Source organism: Cyprinodon tularosa, unplaced genomic scaffold, assembly GCF_016077235.1.
Source record: "Cyprinodon tularosa strain WSP-4 unplaced genomic scaffold, ASM1607723v1 ctg218, whole genome shotgun sequence".
Classification (NCBI taxonomy): Eukaryota; Metazoa; Chordata; class Actinopteri; order Cyprinodontiformes; family Cyprinodontidae; genus Cyprinodon; species Cyprinodon tularosa.
In genome coordinates, this window is record NW_024038814.1 from 433,682 (window position 1) to 453,255 (window position 19,574).

General features: G+C 38.6%; 2 protein-coding genes across 2 annotated transcripts in view; one reads left to right on the forward strand and one right to left on the reverse strand.

The window, feature by feature from the left end:
* Positions 1-2,119: 2,119 nt before the first annotated feature.
* Positions 2,120-3,402, reverse strand: LOC119784069. Its single transcript, XM_038285929.1, has 3 exons — positions 3,206-3,402; positions 2,812-2,899; positions 2,120-2,661 (listed from the first exon to the last, which is right to left on the reverse strand). Exons 1-3 carry the CDS (start codon positions 3,400-3,402, stop codon positions 2,305-2,307), a joined length of 642 nt encoding a protein of 213 aa, XP_038141857.1. The 3' UTR covers positions 2,120-2,304.
* Positions 3,403-4,641: 1,239 nt separating this feature from the next.
* galnt17 (polypeptide N-acetylgalactosaminyltransferase 17) overlaps positions 4,642-19,574 on the forward strand; it is a 41,430-nt gene continuing 26,497 nt past the window's right edge. The window contains exons 1-2 of the mRNA XM_038285967.1: positions 4,642-5,117; positions 11,513-11,696. Coding sequence (XP_038141895.1) covers positions 4,877-5,117; positions 11,513-11,696 — 425 coding nt within the window. The 5' untranslated portion in view covers positions 4,642-4,876. The remainder of the gene's footprint in view (positions 5,118-11,512; positions 11,697-19,574) is intronic.

Sequence of the window (19,574 nt, forward strand, 5' to 3'; positions counted from 1 at the left end):
AGGAGATTTGTCTGAATAAAATAAACTTAAAATTAAGATTTTATTTTCTCAAAAAATGGATAACATTTGATCTCTGTGTAAAAAGAGAAGCGATTATTTAAAATATTACTTTTTCCACCAGAGACAGGCTTGGGTTGAAGTTCAGCTTAAATTACAGAAACCTTCAATTTGATCACACAACAGCCACAAGTGGAACCATGACTATAACATCAACACGTTATTTGCAGGATCAAAAAGCTTTTTCTTTCAACAATTAAAACTACATCAGTATATATTTTAATGAGAGAAATAAGAACTTTTTCAGCTTATTAAATTTGATAAACAGCTTACAGTATCCTCAAAAAAGCAAAGCAAATTAATAAGAACAGCCAAAGCTATGTCCTGAAGTACAAGATGGCCCTGAAACTTTCCACCATTTTTTAGTTTTCAAAAAGCTACTAAAATCTTTATATGTAAACAAAATAATGCATTTCTATGCAAAGATATATTTCCAATCCAGTTCTGCACACTGAACCTCTACCTGGAACATTTTTTTGAAGGGTTACTGCTCAATGTTCCTGCTTCTTCTCCTTCTCATCCTCTTCCATCCCCATCCTGTCCCTCCTTATCTGTCTCTTCCTCCTCCCTCTAAACACTTTACACTCATTCGTCTGCATCAACCCGCTGACCTTGACTGACACTGGCCTACCTGTAACAGGAATAACAAGTTAGAACTCAAATACAGTATGAAAATCAACATAAGGAAATGATTAAACACACAAACACAATAAACTAAATAATAATCTGAATTCTGTCTCAGAATTCTGACTTTTTTTAACCTTTTTTTTTTTTTAGAACTTTGACTTTAATCTCAGAAATCTGACTTTTTTTCTCAGAATCCTGAGATGAATCTCAGAATTTTGACTTTTTTCACAGAATTCTGACTTTAATCTCAGAATTTTGACTTTAATCTCAGAAATCTGACTTTTTTTCTCAGAATCCTGAGTTGAATCTCAGAATTCTGACTTTTTTTTCCACAGAATTCTGACTTTAATCTCAGAATCTTGACTTTAATCTCAGAATTCTGCCTATTTTTTTTTATAGAATTCTGACTTTTAATCTCAGAATCCTGACTTTAATCTCAGAATTCTGACTTTTTTTCTCAGAATCCTGAGCTGAATCTCTGAATTCTGACTTTGTTTTCACAGAATTCTGACTTTAATCTCAGAATCCTGACTTTAATCTCAGAATTCTACCTTTTTTTCACAGAATTCTGACTTTAATCTCAGAATCCTGACTTTTTTCTCAGAATTCAGACTCTAATCTCTGAATTCAGCCTTTTTTCCTCCAAATTCCAAGTTTAATCTCAGAATTTTTAATCTCAAAGTAGATTAACATTTTTTTTTTTTTTTAGGAAACTCTTTAAAGAGGAGGGGTCAAAATTAAACAGGCATGTTAGAGAAATAAATACACCCCCACAAATAGAAATATAAATGATACAGAAAGAGATTGAAGTAATTACAGTTTTTCTGGATTGTTTACACACATTTCTGAAAACATGCCTCATATTCTCAGAACTCTTCACACAAATCCAACAAACACACACACAATGGGCAAAACCCTTCAAATCTCCTGCAAAATGAAACTTTACATTCAAAACAGTTTTATCTCTTCACCAAAGGCCATTTTGTGTTCAGATGACACACACAAACTATCATATGAACAGACAATTAAAAAAAGCATTTAAACACTGATGTGCTCAGTGTAAAACACCATTCTCCATTCATCATAATGACTTTTTGTTCAGTGTTACAGTTACTACAGACATTAAATACATAAGTGCGTTGTAAAATACTTTAGAATATTGTTTTTATACTCAGAACACACAAATATACTGTAAAAAACATGTTTTATTTTTGCCACAAAACAATGTACACAGTGTACATCCCAACCGACACAAAGTTGCACATACAGTGCAGAAGATTTTACTGTATACAGTTACAGTAATAATAAAAAAAACAAAACAAAATAAACTATGCTGCATCCTCTCTTCTGTTTCGGTCTGGCCATAGCACCTCATCTACATCACAAGCAATGTTTTCCCTGGCCAAGCAGCGGGGGAAATATTGCCTAGCATGGCGAATCCAGCCATGAAAAGCATCAACTGCTATATCTCCACATGCGTCTTCCATAGCTTGGAAAAGGGGTATACGCGTTTCTGAATTTAGGTCGTACACTTTCCATCTCCAGGCAGAAAAAAATTCCTCAATAGGATTGAGGAATGGAGAATATGGAGGGAGATAAACAACTGAAAAGCGTGGGGGGTCAGTGAACCAGAGCAGCCCGGTGGAAGCTTACGTTGTCCCAAATGACAACGTACCTGAGCTGCTCTGGGCCGTCTATCTGATCTGGTGGAATGAGTGTGTTGTGTAGGGTGTCCAGGAATGTGATCAGATGGGCAGTGTTGTAGGGGCCAAGGGTAGCATGGTGATGGATGATGCCATGGTGGGTCATCGCTGCACACATTGTGATGTTCCCTCCGTGCTGGCCAGGGACTTCAACAATGGCACGCTGGCCGATTATATTCCTTCCCCTCCTTCGTCTTTTTGTGAGGTTGAATCCAACCTCATCAATGAAGAAGAACTGGTGCTCCACTGCATCCACCTCCAGCTCAAGGACTCTCTGAAACACACATGACAATATCAGAAGTAGACATGGAGCGGTCACTATTGTGAAGCACAATCATTATGATTACAATATAATAGAAAGAAATATGTATGATTTATACAATGTTGACAGTATGCATCAAGGGTGGGAATGTATAGGACGTACTTGCACATAGTTATATCGCAATTCTTTGACTCTTTCTGAATTGCGCTCAAATGGCACCCTGTAGACCTGCTTAATCCTCAGTTTATTTCTGTGCAAGACACGGTCCAGCGTTGATAAACTTACCCTATCAATATTTTGAAATATCTCATTGTTTTCTATTGTTTTTCTTTATATTTGTCGTAAGGTAATGGCGTTATTTTCAAGAACCATGTTCATGATCTCTGTTTGCTGTTCAGGAGACAGAAGACGGCCCCGTCCACCTCTTGTTGGTAATCTTTCAGTTCTGCAATACAAAGAGTGCAATACTGTAAATACTGTGTAGGAATACATTTCCCAAATACTCGAAACACAATGTCCTACAAAACAGTCCACAGGTAATACTGTACTACTGTACTCATTGAGTACTGTATTGATATGCAGTACTGCAGTTTTGTAGTGAGAGTAGACATGGTCAACCAAAGTGGCTCGGAACTCATCAGACATGATTGTCCTTGGCCTTCCTCGTCCTCGTCCTCGTCCTCGTCCTCCCCATCGTCCTCCTCTTACTCTCACTCCTCTGGCTCTGCCTCTGTTTACAACATTGGCCTCCATTGCTCCAAAACAGAAGAGCTCACCTGTTGCCATTTTATGCTAAAGCTCTGATTGCTGAGTGGAAACATGTGTGTTAGGTGTTTGCCCATGTGAGGAGTCAGTGTGCATAGTAGGGAAATTAACTTTAGAGTTTTGAATAACAGTGTGTTCCTTGTGAAAACAAAAGATTTTCTTTATGACAATTGTGTGTAGAGTTTTGGAAAAAGTGTGTTTTAGAACTGCAATTTGAGTGTAAAGCAGGAATTGTGCTTGTAGTTTAGCAGAATTGGTTCAGGGGGTTGGTGCATGAGTTACATTTTGTGGTCATTGTGTTTCAAGTACCAATATTTGTGTGTAAACAATCAAGAAAAACTGTAAATTGATATATTTAAGTACCTCCACATCTAATTAAATAACTGCCCCTATTGAAATGAGACAATTTTCCAGGTTTAAATCTATTTCCCCCTGTAATAAATTCCTCACTAATTGCTTTTTGCATCTGCTCTGATAATGACATCTGTGATGATGTGAGAAATCTGAGTTTTGACAAATGAAAGCCAGTCTCCCAGTCACCTCCACTTGAAGTGAGAGCAGTATTTCCTCGCAGTGTGATCTGACAGAGAACAGACACTCCTCCCATCCTCCCCCACCCCTGACCTGCTGCCAAGGGAAACGTCCCCGGATCGACTCCGGCGATAGAAGGAGGAGGCAGGGAGGGGAATAAACCAGAAGAGGGCAAGAAATACACGAGAAGACCTGGAAAGGATGTGCAGAAAGAAGGTCGCTGTTCATTTGTGTAACATCGGATTTCCGGAGTGAACATCTGAGAGGAGGATGCTGCTGATGCTGCTGCATCTCTCCGAGCGCAGATAGATCCTCAGCATCGCATCTTCTCATCGCCTCTAATTGGGATTAACGGCTGGAAGAGGAAGAGGAGGAAGAGGAGGACGGTGTGAGAGCAGAAAGCTGCAGAATAAGGAGGAAACGTTGGCTGAACCTTCAGGAGGATTTCCCTGAACAATCTGTGAGGATCTTTAAGTGCGCTTCTAACGCAACACTGTCGCAAGAAAAGAAAAAAAAGAAATTTATTCTTTCTCTTAAATTATTTAGCAGGTATCTGCTCTCTGCTGTCTTTGTCTTTCCATCTTCAGCGGATGATTTTAACACAGAGAGGTGGCGGATGGCAGCAGATGGCAAAGCGCTCCAAATGTCTTCCAAAGAGGGATGCAACCTAAAATAACCCCCCCCCCCCCCCCCCCCAGTCAGATGGAGAAGAATCCGCTTTATGTCTGAAAACAGGTGCAGTGACTCTTTCAGCACAAGCACCTCTGCAGGATTTCATGGTTTGGGTCTGCTGATGTGACCCGGTGAGATATCACTGCAGCTTCCAGGACATTGCAAGACCTGAAAGCACCTGACCGCCCCCTCATCCCCACACCCCAGCCCCAAAATTACAAAAAAAAAAAAAAAAAGCACCGGGAACCCAACTCTTTTCATGGCTTTTGTCTTCAGAAGATGGAGGGTGTTATTGCTTCTCAACGTTCTGGCGGTCGCAGGGTTCATGACCTTCTGGGCCAAGTGCAACACCCGCAGCGTCCAGGCGGCTGGTCCGGAGGCTCCGGCTGACGGAAAGAGGCCCCGAGCCAACGGGACAGCGCAGGGGCCCAGCGTGAGCCACGAGGTGCTGCTGAAGAGGCTCAGCTCGCTGGAGGATGTGGTTTACAGGCAGCTAAACGGTAAAGAACGGGATCAAAATGTTGATAGTTGACCTTGATCTTTAAAAATTAGTTTTATTACAAAGCCTTATAGAATATTAACAAATTAAAACTCTCAAATCTTGTTGCCCTAAAATGTTTAATTTAATTTTTGAGTGCCTTATAAATGTATCCATTCCGAATTTAACTTTTAGATTTGGAAACATTACAAAAACAAATTTCAGTGCAATGAAAAGTTCTAGGATGAAGGTAAATGATTCACAGTTTTCCATTTTCTTTGGTTTTAATTTGTTTCTAAAATTACATTTCTAAATTTTTGATGAGATCTACCAGTTTTGCACATCTATACAGTAGTGTTGCACAATTTTCATTCCAAATCAGCTCCAACTCAGTTTGATTTATTGCAAAGCATCAGAAAGCATCCTGTGTTTGATTTACCTCTGGGCTTTGACTAGGCCATTTCAACATATAAATATGCTTTGATTGGAAATATCCCATTGAAGATTTTGCTGTTGTTTGGGATGATATAACACCCCATCTATCTTCCTATCAACTCAGTCAACCTGACTTTTCTATTCCAACACATTCCCATTGCTTGATGGTGCCACCGACATGGTGACATTAGCTTTCTACAAAGACAAGAGACCTTCTATGTATTTAGTCCATGCACCAACAGTTTCTTGCAACAGACCTTTTTTGCCACTTTGCTGCAAAGGACCGATCAATTTACACCTCTGTATCTCTATCCAAGTAAAAACAGAACTGATACAAGCTGGCTTTCCATTTTACTGACACTTATTTTTAGAGTTGCTCTGATTCCAATACCGGAAATGTCTCTGATACTGCAGAACATGATGGCATAGGTTACAGCCGGTATTGGAATCCAGGCACTGATCTTATTCCATGTGATCTAAAACAGGAATCTATTTTCTGGTTTAGTTCCATCAGTTCTTCTTCGATGCTCTTAAAACAATGCTGTGCTGCCACCTGCTGTGAAGGAGAGCTAATCACCTGACACCTGTCGGAGACTGGCCTTGCTACGACTAGTAGTGTTTTTTTATGCTGCTCTATTTTAAAAAATGCTTAAATTGGCTGTATTCCTTCATGTTTCCATTTAATTTTAAGGGTGTAACCTTTCCACAATAATAGTCATATCACAGTCAGGATGTAAGCATAGTATGATTATATATTTATACATATAAGTTGTAACATACTGGTATCGGTAATCTGTATCGGCCTATACTCACAGCACAGGCATCGGAATGTATCAGGAGGGAAAAAATGGTATCGGAATATCTCTATTTATTTGTATATGTTACAGCAGCAACCGTGATGTTACTGTAGAAGTGAAATAACAAAATAATTATTGTTTTTCCTACAGTATGACAAAAAAAATAAGATAAATGTTTATGTAATGACTCTGAACAGAGGGACTCTGAGTATTCAGGCAAGACAGACAGTAGGATAACTTAAAAAGCGTTTATTAAAGCAACGAAAAACAGCTTGTGGATCTGCAACAACAGTGGCTATGCCGTACAAGGCAGGTTACTCTGGCAGGGGGGAAACACAAGTTAGGGACTAAGAAAACCTGACGAAGGATTATCAGAATGTGTGAGTCACTAACCTGGTTTGGAGTTCAGTCCGTGCCCAGAGAAGAGGTTGATACCAGCAGGTCAGCTGAGGAGATGCACAGAGAGTTTCATACACCGAAGCCTTGAAGGACGCAAAACTGACAGGAGATCAGATCCAAACAAATGATGAAGGAAGTCAGAATAATCCAGAGGGTGAAGTCAAGAGAAAGATCCAGGTTCAGTCCACAGTAGAATCCAGGTTAGGCAAACAGATCAGAACAGGGGCTGGCAGGCTGAAAGGTCCGAAGACAGAAACGGGTCAGCATCAGGCTATCAGAACCTTATTAGTAACGCTAGAAAACTCTCACACTAAAGGCTCAAGAATAATCTGTCACTGATGAATGGGAGCAAGCAGCTTAAAAAGAGGCAGGTGCAGGTGGATCAGATGAGCGGTGATAAGAAAACTGGGCAGAATTGGACAGGTGAATGCAATGAGCAATGAAGCCATTCATCAGTAACCTGACAACAGCCAGATGCATGTCTCACTCCGCCTAGCTCCGCTCACATACATCTGGGAACCCGCCATAGGAATTGCCTTTACTGAAGGCTGGGCCTTATCAAAACTCCTTGCATATGATTGGATAAGCCACTTGTCTGTCATCTTTATTGACGTGCTATTTCAACCACTCACACCGAAGCTAACCCGTGACGCTGTGAGAGGAGGAGCCATTTGGTAGATCAAGCTCTTGCCAAATCCGGTCGGGAGAAGGGCGAAAACATCGTTTCCACCAACAAAAGCCTTCAAAGCCGTTCTCTGATGTTCTTTTAATTAAACAATATCAGATAGATTGGACAACACAGAAGAAATAGCAACATCAATGCTAACGCTTGCTTCCTCAATGCGAGCCGCCATTGTTGTTGGAATCTCACGGTCGCTTCTCCACTCCAGGACACACCCACCCTGCGTCCTGATTGGACAGACCATAAATTCGGTTGGGGAAATCACTTTCAATGAGCGGGTTCCCAGATGTATGTGAGTGGAGCTGGGCGGAGCGAGACATGCATCTGGCTGTTGTCAGGTTAATTCATCAGCGCCTAGATCATGACATTTTAAGAAATTAATCATCACTCTGTAATTTGATTGCTACAAAAATAATAATCATTTGCGAGTTATGAAAGCTCCGATAAGAGTCTTTTTGCACAGATAAGCTCTCAGTAAACATTCAGATCACTGTAGAAACCTTCCTCTTAATGACTTCAGACTGAGCTTAACTATTTGAGGTGAATGTCAGAACCTGCACAGTTTATGACAGAAACTGTTTAGATGCCTGAGAATTTAATTAAATAGGAATTAAATGATCTTGTCTCTGCTTTTGACACAAAGGCCTTTTGCTTTGTTTTTTATGTAAGAAAGTAGTTATACATGTTGAGTCTTCTAATACACAACTAATTCAACCACAATAGATATTCTTGCTTTTGCTTGTGGAACTGTCTCAGCCTAAGAAACACAAATAAAAGGTTTTGAAACAATTGGTATAACATTTTTTTATATACTGTATATATATATATATATATATATATATATATATATATATATATATATATATATATATATATATATATATATATATATATATATATATATATATATATATATATATATATATATATATGCAGGGACGTGGCTAGACCTATTTTAGGGTGGCTGAAGTCATCCCTTCGTTGGTATTAGCCACCCCATAATTATTTTGCGATTTTTATTGTTATTTTTTTATTTATTGATTTTTTTTCCATATAACCCCAAACAATTGCAGTAAAGCACTGAAAACGAGCCACCAAGAAGGCAAGTTAATCTGAAGATAAGTTCCTGTTAGTTTATTTACAAACACAATTATTTATACAATTATTAATATCGTTAGGATATTAATTTCCTTCATTGGCTCCGCGTCCAGCGTCACGTCACGTGGTACACGGCCATCAACTGGACCATAGCAGCTGTGCAGTGCAGCAACAGCGCGCCCTTTGAATCTCCACACAGTCATCGAGCTTGATTAGGAAAGTTATGGTTGCGTGCAGATACATACGGTGAGTTTGCCATTTGATGTCAGCGGTTTACATTTTCTTCACTTTACCTGGAGTGAGGAAAGAGACAATATAGGCCTAATAGCTTGTCTGATTCAGTAGGAATTACGTTACCATGGTGAACAAAGTCAGTGGTGTGGGAAAACACGATGTTGTTGTAGCCTACTAGCATCATTATAATAGTTTTGTCACAGGAGCAGTGATGGGCAGTAGCGCCGCTACATGTAGCGAAGCTATTAGTTTAACTACATTTTCAAGTAGCTTGACCGTAGCGTCGCTGCTTTATTTATCAAGTAACTTTCCTGTAGCGACGTTATTGTTTTGATCAAGTAGCGACGTAGCGTCCACAAACGCTACAAAATCCAGGGCAAAACTAAGAAATGAAACCAGGTTTTCTATTTCTAAACAACAATCAGCCACAAAACTACTGTAAATAGCAGTTTCAGCTGACGCTTTATAAGTGGCGTAGTAGCACAGGCACACTCCGTAGGGTTAAACAAGCGCACCTTTTCCGAGGCTGTCGTTCTATTGGCTGGAAAGGTTGCTAGGCAACGATCCAACTGCAGTCTGAGAGAGCAAAACAAATCCGCAAGCAGAGCGTAACTGAGACCCGTGCAGAGCGGAGATGGAGGCAAGCGAGAGGAAAAAATATCTGTGATAATATAGAAAATATCTGTTTAAATCTGAGAGAAGAAACAAAGATTTTTGAGAGAAGAGAAAATATTTGAGAGAGAGCGCATGTTTTGAGTGTGAGCATTATAAGTTTTGAGTGCAAGAAGATGAAATTCTTTTCTCTAATTGAAGTTATGTGCTCTTGCATTATGGCAGGATAATTCTCCCATATCTATGTGCCACCAGTCTGATAGGGCGACACTGTGTGATATGGTAGTGCTTCCTTGGGTTGACTATAGTTCTAAGTTGTACGTTTCATATACTGTTGATTTTGTGTTTTCATTAATACATTGTACTTAAAAATACTTCCTTTATTTGCATTAAAACTTTGTCAGACTGATGTGAAAAAGTCTCAAGGATATCCTTCTTTGCAATGATGCTATTGCCTATTGCCTACTGTCCATTTATGCAACTTGTATTTTGTGGTTAAACTTTAGATTAAGCAGAAATCTATCAAAGATAATGCTGCATTTATTGTTAAGTTCCTCACATATATGTGTTTCTCTCTGTGCCAGGTGTAGAGAAAGACATGCCAAAGTCCAGGTCACACACACACACCAAGCACACACACAGAAACAGGGTTATTGCAAAGCAGACAGGGGTTCCTGACAGGTTGTGGGTGCAGGGGAGATGGGGAAAGATGAATGGCCAGGTTAAGGGTTTATGAAGATGTTGGGAGTCTGTTGGTTAGACAACTGTCTTCTGTAGAAGGTTTCCATTATGATGAGTGGCAAACCACTTGCCTTCTTCCATTTATGCAGTAATGCATGGCACCTACCATTTACTCTTTGTAATTTAGCACATTTTAACTGGTGTAGTTTAGTTGGTGAAGTAGCATTAGTGAGGGAAGTGTTTCCCAGGTATGTTGCTCTTAAAATAATGAATTTATAGACAGCGCCTTAGAAAGTGCACTGAAAAAATTTCTTACCTAGGGGCTAAGCCACCCATGTCTCTCAAACCTAGTGACGGCCCTGTATATATATATATATATATACTTGGCATGCTTTCTAAAGTTTCCCTGTTGATCTAAGCCGGATGCCGTCAGAGGGCAGCTTTATCGAGTCCTGAGTTGAGCCAAAGAACCCAAGGCAAGAAAAGAGCCTGATAGGAACCACAGACAAGTTGGATCTCCTTTCTTATGAGTCATTTGCGAGGTTGCTTTCCTCTGCTGTTATTTTGGATTTTTTAATCTTTTAATTTGCTGTGAGCCTGTTCTGGTTTTACCTCAACACACCGGTGGTTCTGATAGGAATCTATGCATCCAGAAAGATCACTGTTGTGTAATCATTTCATGATACTCTGATTATTCCGTCTCAGTTCCTTTCCACGCTCACCTTTGCTAAATGATATATTTAAATGATGTAAAAGGTTAGTAGTGTGATTCTGAATATTAATAATTACAAAATGCTAATGCTTTCTGTACAATATGCACTAAGGCTCCCTGAGAATATTCCCCCTTTAGATACTGATGAGAAATAATGAGAGCACTTATATTTTATTCCTAAAAACCCACAGGAATATACCATTTGTTATCATAATTTCCTACATTATTAATGTGAGAAACTGCCAGCATGTATATACTAATATAAAGATAAACATTTCAAATCAGTTTCAATAAACAGGATGGATTTAAATAGCTTTTTTCTTAAGGAATCCTCAACAATACCTAATTAATCCCTGAAGAGTAAAACGGTTTGAGGTCAGGGTCGACTGCAGAGAATAAAGGTTCCTCTTTATCAGAAAGTAGACAGTTTGCCTGGAAAATTAGTCTTTTGGTGTCTCTTCACCGATAAATACTTATAAAAACCCAAATAATCTCAAATTATTATTAATTTTTTACTTTAAAATCTTGCTCCCGTTCATTGGGAATTTTTTTTTGGGCAATTAAAGCAAAACCTTCATTAAACTTAAAAAGAATGTGGCAAAAGATTTCTTGTATTCCATTACTAGTGCGTCTTAAAGACCCAGCTGTTTATAGATTTAATATGTTTAGATGGGGCCTAGTGTGTGTGTAGGTCCTAAACAGAGGAGAATAACCCAAGCAACCTAAAGGCTCCTGACATGAAATTTTGCTTTGTCTATTTCAAACAGGTCTGTCCAAATCCCTGGGCCTGATTGAAGGCTTTGGGGGTCGGGGTAAAGGCGGCGTCGCTGCTACGCTTTCACCACTGGAGGAGAACGATGCCAAATACCTAAAGGAGAAGTACGGCTACAATGCCTACCTCAGCGACAGGATCTCTCTGGACCGGACCATCCCGGATCACCGGCCGAACAAGTGAGTTCGTGTCATTAACATAAAAAAAAAAAAAAAAAACAACAACAAAAGAAAAAAAGACAAAGAGGCTAAACCAACGTTTGTCACTTTAAATCACACAGAAAACCTTTTCACATCTTTCTTAGAGAAAACATTTGACGTTTCTTTTGTGCCTTCAACATTTATGTAAAAACAAGTTTTAATAATTCAGAATCCACATCTATTTCCATATATATAGTCACTGCTGCTCTGAATGGAAGAACGACCCTCGGAGAGTAGATTGATTTGGAACACTTTCTGCTTTGTGAAGAAAATCCAATTAAAACTTTGGAAAAGGCTTTTAATAATTCAAATGGAGCACTTTGGTTGCGTCTCATTTTTGGAGCAACAATGAAAGCAACACTATATTCTTTTTTTGCAAAGAGTTATTACTTTTCCTTTTTTATATTTTGTTTTAAAGCAGCCAAACTTTGTTACAGTTTGCTGAAAAAGTCTAAAGCATCTGCCTTCTTTAATTTATAAAGGTCATTCAAAGATTTATCAATAGATTTTCAGGTTTATCAATAATAACCAAGCTCTCCTCAATTAGTGAGACATGTCTTATTTGTCAGCAAGTTGCTGCTCATTTAAAGTCTGTTTTTTGTCCAGGATTTTATGTTACGTGGATTTAAAACAGTTGAAATATTTAGGTCATTTTTGAAGAGTTAAAAGCCTTTACCTCCAAATGAGCAGCTTTTGGTTAACTTAAGGGTTTGATATATTTGAGCAATAGTGGGAGCAGATTTTTAAAGCAATCAATAAAGAAGGTGGCGCTTGCGCAAAAGTGAATTTTGATTTTCTCCATCATGTTTTGACATCTCTGGCCATTTATGCTCCGCTGATTAGGTGCTTAAAGAGCCAGACTCTTGCTTGATGCTAAAATATGTGACTTTTAATTTATTTGACTCTAAATCTAAAATGAGAAAACTCTACTCTTAAAAACAGAGCTCTATCAGAAGATTATTTCACTTGTTGAGAGGAACCAAATGTTATCTGTGAGTGAAATGTTCTTCAATTTGCATAAATTTTCCTCAGACAAATTTCCTGTGCAGAAAAACAGCCTGAAAATGTTTCCTCTGTGCACTTGACTGCAGGGATGGTGATTTTTGGCTCATACTTGGCATTTGAATTAAGTTGTCCTCACATGAGCAATCGAAATCCTGACAACTCTTAGCAGTGGATCACTGAAGACAGGCCTGTACATGTTTCTCCAATAGTAGGGGGCTGATATGAATCTATTGTTGGACCAATGGTGTTCTTTTGACTGTGGTTCCCATTATTAGATAGCAGCTCTTTTGTTCCTGTGAGCGGATCTGTCACATTTTATGTTATCATCTTGAAGCTTTGAGGCCTTTTCTTACATGAAGCTCCACACAAAGGGTGATTAATGTTCATTTCATATTTCTGAATTAAAACATTCAATGTCACATCCATTGCTGCTAAGAGTTCTGGAGCCAATTTCCACCATTGGGCTGATCTGCATCTTCTCCCAGAGCTTCTTTGACAGATCTTTGGTTTTGGTTTGTTGGAGATAATAATATACTTATTTTACCTTAAAGCTACAGTGTGTAATAATTACAGGGATATACAGTCAGAAATGTAAGATATTATACATAACTATGTTATTTATCATCATCTACAAGCTCATCCTCTTAACCTTAATATTTGCGTTGCCTCAGAATTCGTTATTTATAATTACATAGGAGCGGGTCTCGCAGCCATGGAGGCAGACATCTTTGCGCTACGGCAGCACAGAGCCAATAAACTAGCGATTGCGAGATCGCCCATTACGCACGAAAGTAACTACGGCAAGTTGAGAGAGATGAACTGAGACGGTACTGAACACACAGACTAATGAAATACTGTCTGTAAAATTATCTATGTAAACAAACCTCATCACTTGATGCGGACGTCGTGGAAGACATTTTGTCCCGTAACGCTCGCCGTACTGTTGGGGGGAGAAGTGGTGGGGGGGAGATCTTCATGTTGCTGCGGTCTGCAGTCTGGACGTTAGATGTCGCTGAAAATTACACACTGTAGCTTTAAATACAACTCCTTTTATTATCTTTATTTGATGTTTTATCAGACAAGCTAATATTATTTATATCCACCTTAATAAATAAGCACCATAAGAATTAGAAGCATTTGTTGGATGCCTAGAAAATAAGATCTAGAGGAGCTGGATCTATGATGGGTGAATTGAGTTGTTCAAAAATAAAACTTTTTTGTTAATAAAATTGTTTTGAAAAACTTTCTAAAATCAAGGAACTGTGTTTAGTATAATTTTACCAGCTGTATGTATTATCCTCCAGTCTTTAATAAAATATCTGTTGTATCTAAAGCATAAACTTATGAAAGGCGTGAGCGGTCGTGTCCATCAATACTTTCTCGAGAAAACGAGTTAATTTTCTCATTATCTAAAGATAAAGAAAAACATTTTCTCTTCATAACGAGATGATTGGTGTGGGTTAAAACTGATTACATCCTTTATCCTTCAATACGACAACAGCGGGAGAGGATTTATAAGTATAAGTCATGGCAGCCTATGTGTATTTCTGTAACTGATCCTGTGTTTAACCTTTAGGTAATGAGAAGATGTTGTTGGTTTGATGATTTGCTTCCACTTCTGATTCATAAGTATTTAGACCTATGCCTCCGGCGCCCAAGCGCTGGTGTTCTGTCGCCAGGTGTTTTTTGAGCAGCCCCGGTGTTACACCCGTAAAAGGTATAAAATGCCCAGAAATGACTCCAGATTAAAGATTTTAATTAAAACTGTCAGATTTCTTTCTGTTGTAATCCATGCAATCCAATCATCCACCACGACCTTACAATGACTGAAAAGAAAAAGGAAACTCAAAAACTGACTTTTTACACACACAAGGTACCGCGACTGTACAACTACGGGTACAGCAGGCACGGAGGGACTGGGAATCCAGGGCTGTTGGCCAGCCTCATTCATTACTCATACAGGTTAATCATCTTGTTACTGTATGTCAAGAAATTAATAACTGCTTGTTTGTGATAACAATATAATTATCTTGTTTTCTCGAGAAAACAATTAGGGGTTTAACTGCGATAATGACACAGTGATATCTCGAGAAGGCAAAGGAGGAAACAAAAGTTGAGTACCACCGCTCTCAGCTTCCGTTTAAACTTACTTTGCTTATGGAGCAAATAGATTGTACATATAGCATTTCCTGTATTGGACGGCATCACAAATATTTCAGAATTTAATGGAATCTGATTGTTTAAAAAAATGTTTTTAGATATTGATTACCGGTAAAGATTTGTATATTTGCTTTATATGTTCATTTGTCAAATTCTGCCCTAATTAGTCTTCTTCAAAGCTTATATTTCTGCTATTCCATAAAGCATGTTTAGTTGTTTTGTCCCGCCCACAATGCTCACAGTTCATTAGTAGACATACTCCTGTATGTCCAAGTCTTTGTACTGTTATTGAGCTTTCCTAATTTCTGCTCCTTATCCCAGTTATTATTTCTCCAGCTGCCTTTTTTATTCCTTCTAATTGTGGACTCCAGTTTTCTCTCTGATTTAGCAAATTCATTCAATCATCTTATTAAACCATTTTTTTCAGTCGATTCCACAATTCTTCACCATCTCAGCTCCAAATTTTATCTCCAACTCTCCCCCTCCACTAGTCTATTCATGTGTAGTTTTTGGCCACTCAGTGGATTTAGCCTCATTATCCCGGCAGCTATATTGACACTGTTCAATTTCTCTATAATTTATCCAGCATTTATGTAAAATGTCAGCATGCTTCAGCTGAAGAATCGAGTAAAGAACAGTCAACAGCTCTTTTATATGAGCAACAGTTCTGTGTAAAATAAAGAAAGTAAAAACCAGAGTAAATAGAGAATTACTTTAGAAAAATATAACACAGATAGAATGAAGATGTCATAACACATAGTTTTAATCATTTAGAGCTGACTTACTGGTCATGCTTAAACTTAAAGGTAAAGCTGATGATGTTCTTTTTCTGGGTGGATCATCCAAATAAGTGGTCCTTCTAATTGTCAATTATTCTGGTGATATGTTTCCGTAAGAACATCTTAGGTGCTGCTCGTCACATTTTCACTTATCAGAGTCTGACATAGTGGAAAAATGGTAAATCTTCAAATGGAAAGTAAGCTTGTATGAGCGATGCAAATAGCAACTTTTAAATAGCGAGTGTATGAGGAGGAATGGGCTTGTGCATGCTCTAACACATGTTTAATAGTCGTTCCCTCTCGGGAGCAGGTACAGGGTTCTTTTTTTTTTGTAAACTGGAGGAAAAAAATCCTCCACCATACCTTTAAGGTCACAAACTTGAGGACAAACTCTCTAATTTATGAGTTTTTGGTAAAGAGAAAAAAAATCATGGCTCAATTAAACACAGCTAACCATAAATGCCCTGAAGCCAAGTGGTCACTGACCATCACGTTTCACTGTCAGCATGAGGTTCTACATACATCAGGTTATAAAACTCCTTAGAAATCCAAAGAATATTTTCTGCATGAGTCCTATTCATATCATTTGAGTTTATTTTGCCAGCATTGTTTTGTTTTTCTCGACTATTGACCAAACACTGACCCTAACTGAGGCATGTGTGGCCTGTAGTGTTTTAGTTTTTGTTAGGCTCCTTCATTTACCCCTCGGATGAGATCTTGCAGTAGATCTAACTGGTAGATCGGCCACACCTATAGGAACATTTATTACTGCTTCACGTTTTCACCAGTTAAAATTAATGGTTCTAACTGTGGTTCATTGCGTCCCACAGCCTTAAATTTTGAGTTCTAACTCTATCCAGATTGATCAATGCCAATTAATTGTTGTTTATATCGGATAATTGATGAATTTAGATCAGGGTTTATATTGTTGCTATTTGGGATTTTAACCATCTATCATGGTGGCAGACAGGTTCTGTTTGAATTATCTCTTTATTAGCAAGTTAATCAGGGTTAAACTATAAGTTTAAAACTTGCTGTTTTGTTTTCTATACTGACACTACTGAGACAGTTTTATTTCAACTTAACAAATGGAATCAGTATTTGGAAGCTTTTTTATTAGCTTATCTCTCTTTAGTATAAAATTAATTTAATTATTTCAACAGAAAAAAAACAGTACAGAGGTACAAAGTTGTGTATGTGCATTTGTTTTTTTTTTGTTTTTATTGGAGAGGGTGGGTCTTTTAAAAAATATTAGGGTCACAAAACCTAGGTACAAACTCTCTAAATTACGTGTTTTTGGTAAAGAGAAAAAGATGAAGGCTCCAACAAATACAGCTAACCATAAAACAGCCAAGTGGCCACTGGCTATTACATGTTTTACTGTCAGCATAACGTTCTACATACATAAGGATGTAAAACTCCTTAGAAATCCGGAGGATATTTTCTGCATTAGTCCTATTCATATCTAGAGATAATTCTTGGATAGAATTAGACATTTGAGTTCATTTTGCTCAACATATTCCTTTTTTTCCAATATCTTTTTACAGCGTTATGCATTGCAGATCTTTTATGGTCTCTTTTGAAAGTATTTCTCTGACCTACTTTTCTGTCTAGGTGAGTAAATTAAAAGCCAGTAATGATAATGAGGACTTTCCTGCTACCAGCTGCATATATGTGTGGGCTTATTTTCTTTGGGCATGGTGTAGCAAAGAATCCAGCATTCTTATTTGTCCCCGCAGGGGGTCTTATGTGGCACTGAGAAAAGAGCGGCGTGCGAAACGTGTCGGGGTGTGATATCTGCAGGCCTGGAAGGAACAGCAGCAGCAGGATGTCAGCTGGAGCCTGATGAGCCGCACTGTGTTTGATTGAGGCTCCTTTTACTCTGCAGAGCAGGAGGTGGTGGTGAAACGTGACGGAAAAGAAGCCAGCGAGAAACAGTTAAAAAGAAAATTAAACCAGGATCTCTTTCATTAATTAGTTTAAACCGGTTAATGGTAGAAAGTGGATTTTAAACTCAGAGCCTGCTGATAATTACCCACCTAGTTCAAGCTTCTCACATTAGTCTGTACTGCTAAAGAAACGATAAAGGACGTTTACCGTCACAGTCAGTGAATCTGTACTTGTGAAGTGGCGAGTTGTCACTCACATTGGAGACTATTCATGCTGCTCTTTTCGCTCTCCTACACACTGCTGTTACTGCTTGCATTGATTGCACCACGCCCTTCGCCTCCTATTCAGATCTCTTGCTGCTGTGATTGCTATAGCATCAAAAGCCACTTCTTTCTATTTTTTTGTTGTTTTTTCCTGAAAATATACAATTACTGCAGCAATGCTGTTCAAACTTTTGACTTTTATAGGATGGTAGTCATTTTAAGAAGACTCAACTTGACTTTGCAGTATTTTCCGTATTGTGTATTAGGATGTGCAGGCGTCCTTCTCCATCTTCTTCACATCACCCCAAATGTTTAACTTGTGTTCGATCTGGGTTGATCCAGCTGTTGCTGTTTTCAGATTAGTTCAGGTTTATCTGTGTTCACATGGATGATAGGATGGGGGATGAGATACACATATTGTTTGCTATGATTGGGTCTTTGCTGCACTTTGTTTTGTTGAAGAACGTCTGAGCTGGAAGGCAGATCTCACAGTTTACTGGCCATTCTGCATTTCAATATTCACCACCTTTTATAATCTATCTTTCCAAGATACTTTATCAAAGAGGCTAAAAAAGGCTTTAATCACTGCCTGGCTAGGCATGTTTGAGGTAGCTTAAGGAATTTTGTCACACTGATTGGAGGTTGAAGTAGAAGTAGAACCCCTGTCATCTAATCAGGGTACATGCTGGATTCCTCCTTTTGGTGGTTAGTTGGATATGTCCCACTGGGAGGAGACCATTACTCTACTGAAGGAGTGTAATTATCCCTTGAGAGCCACCACCAGGACATTCAGAGTGCCGATAAACAGCAGAATGTCTGGCAATAATTTTTTGATGAATCAAAAGAAGGCACACTAATGTGCAGTTGGTGATTGCGTCAGGATTCAGGTGGATCAATGCATTTTGGCTCTAATGATGTGTTTCCAGTATGCTGTCATACTGTTTATACATATGTTTGTAACAAGAATCTAAATATGAGAAAAAACAGCAATTCCAGAGGAGGTAATTTGGTGATTTTTTTAAAGTCACAGGGAAATCATATTTAAATGTCAAATCAATCTGGCTTAAACATGTATATAAATGTACTCTTTATCAGACGATATTGTCCCAAAATTTAGAACATTTCTATTTAAGAAAAAAATCCTGTCTTAAAATCAGTTCCCCCCCCCCCCCCCCCCCCCCCATTATTTTATGCAGGCCAGTTAGTTATATGTCAGCTTGTACACCTAAATTTGGCCAATCATATATCAACGGTCATCTGTCAATACATTTTTTTCAGTCATAGCATCTTGATTCATATGTCGCAGCTAATATACGCGACGGTTGAAATAAGAATAATTTACTTTCCTATTGAGTTCCGTCCCAGTGTTCACGGGTATGGATGTCTGTGTCTTCAGCAGGGGTAGAGCTAACAGAACTGGAAGCGTTGCGAAGCAAGGGCTCAAACATGTACAGCTGTAAGCCTTCTACACCAAACCAAGCCTCTGCCGCCCTGGCGTCCTATTCGAAACATCTTCATCCCCGCTTTCCTCCTCTAAATATAAAATGTATGATGGAGGAGACTCATCAACGACCTCCGTCACAAAACTCTCCTCCTCCTGCATGTTTCCGCTGTCCATAACGTTCCTTGACAGTATCATTTCTAAGTGCTACTTGGTCCCAATGTAATTTCCCATTGGGAACCTACTAGCGCTAAGTTGCTAAATGGTTAGCAAGATGCTTCGAAGAAACCGGTCACAATCAAGGTTGCTTGCGAATCTT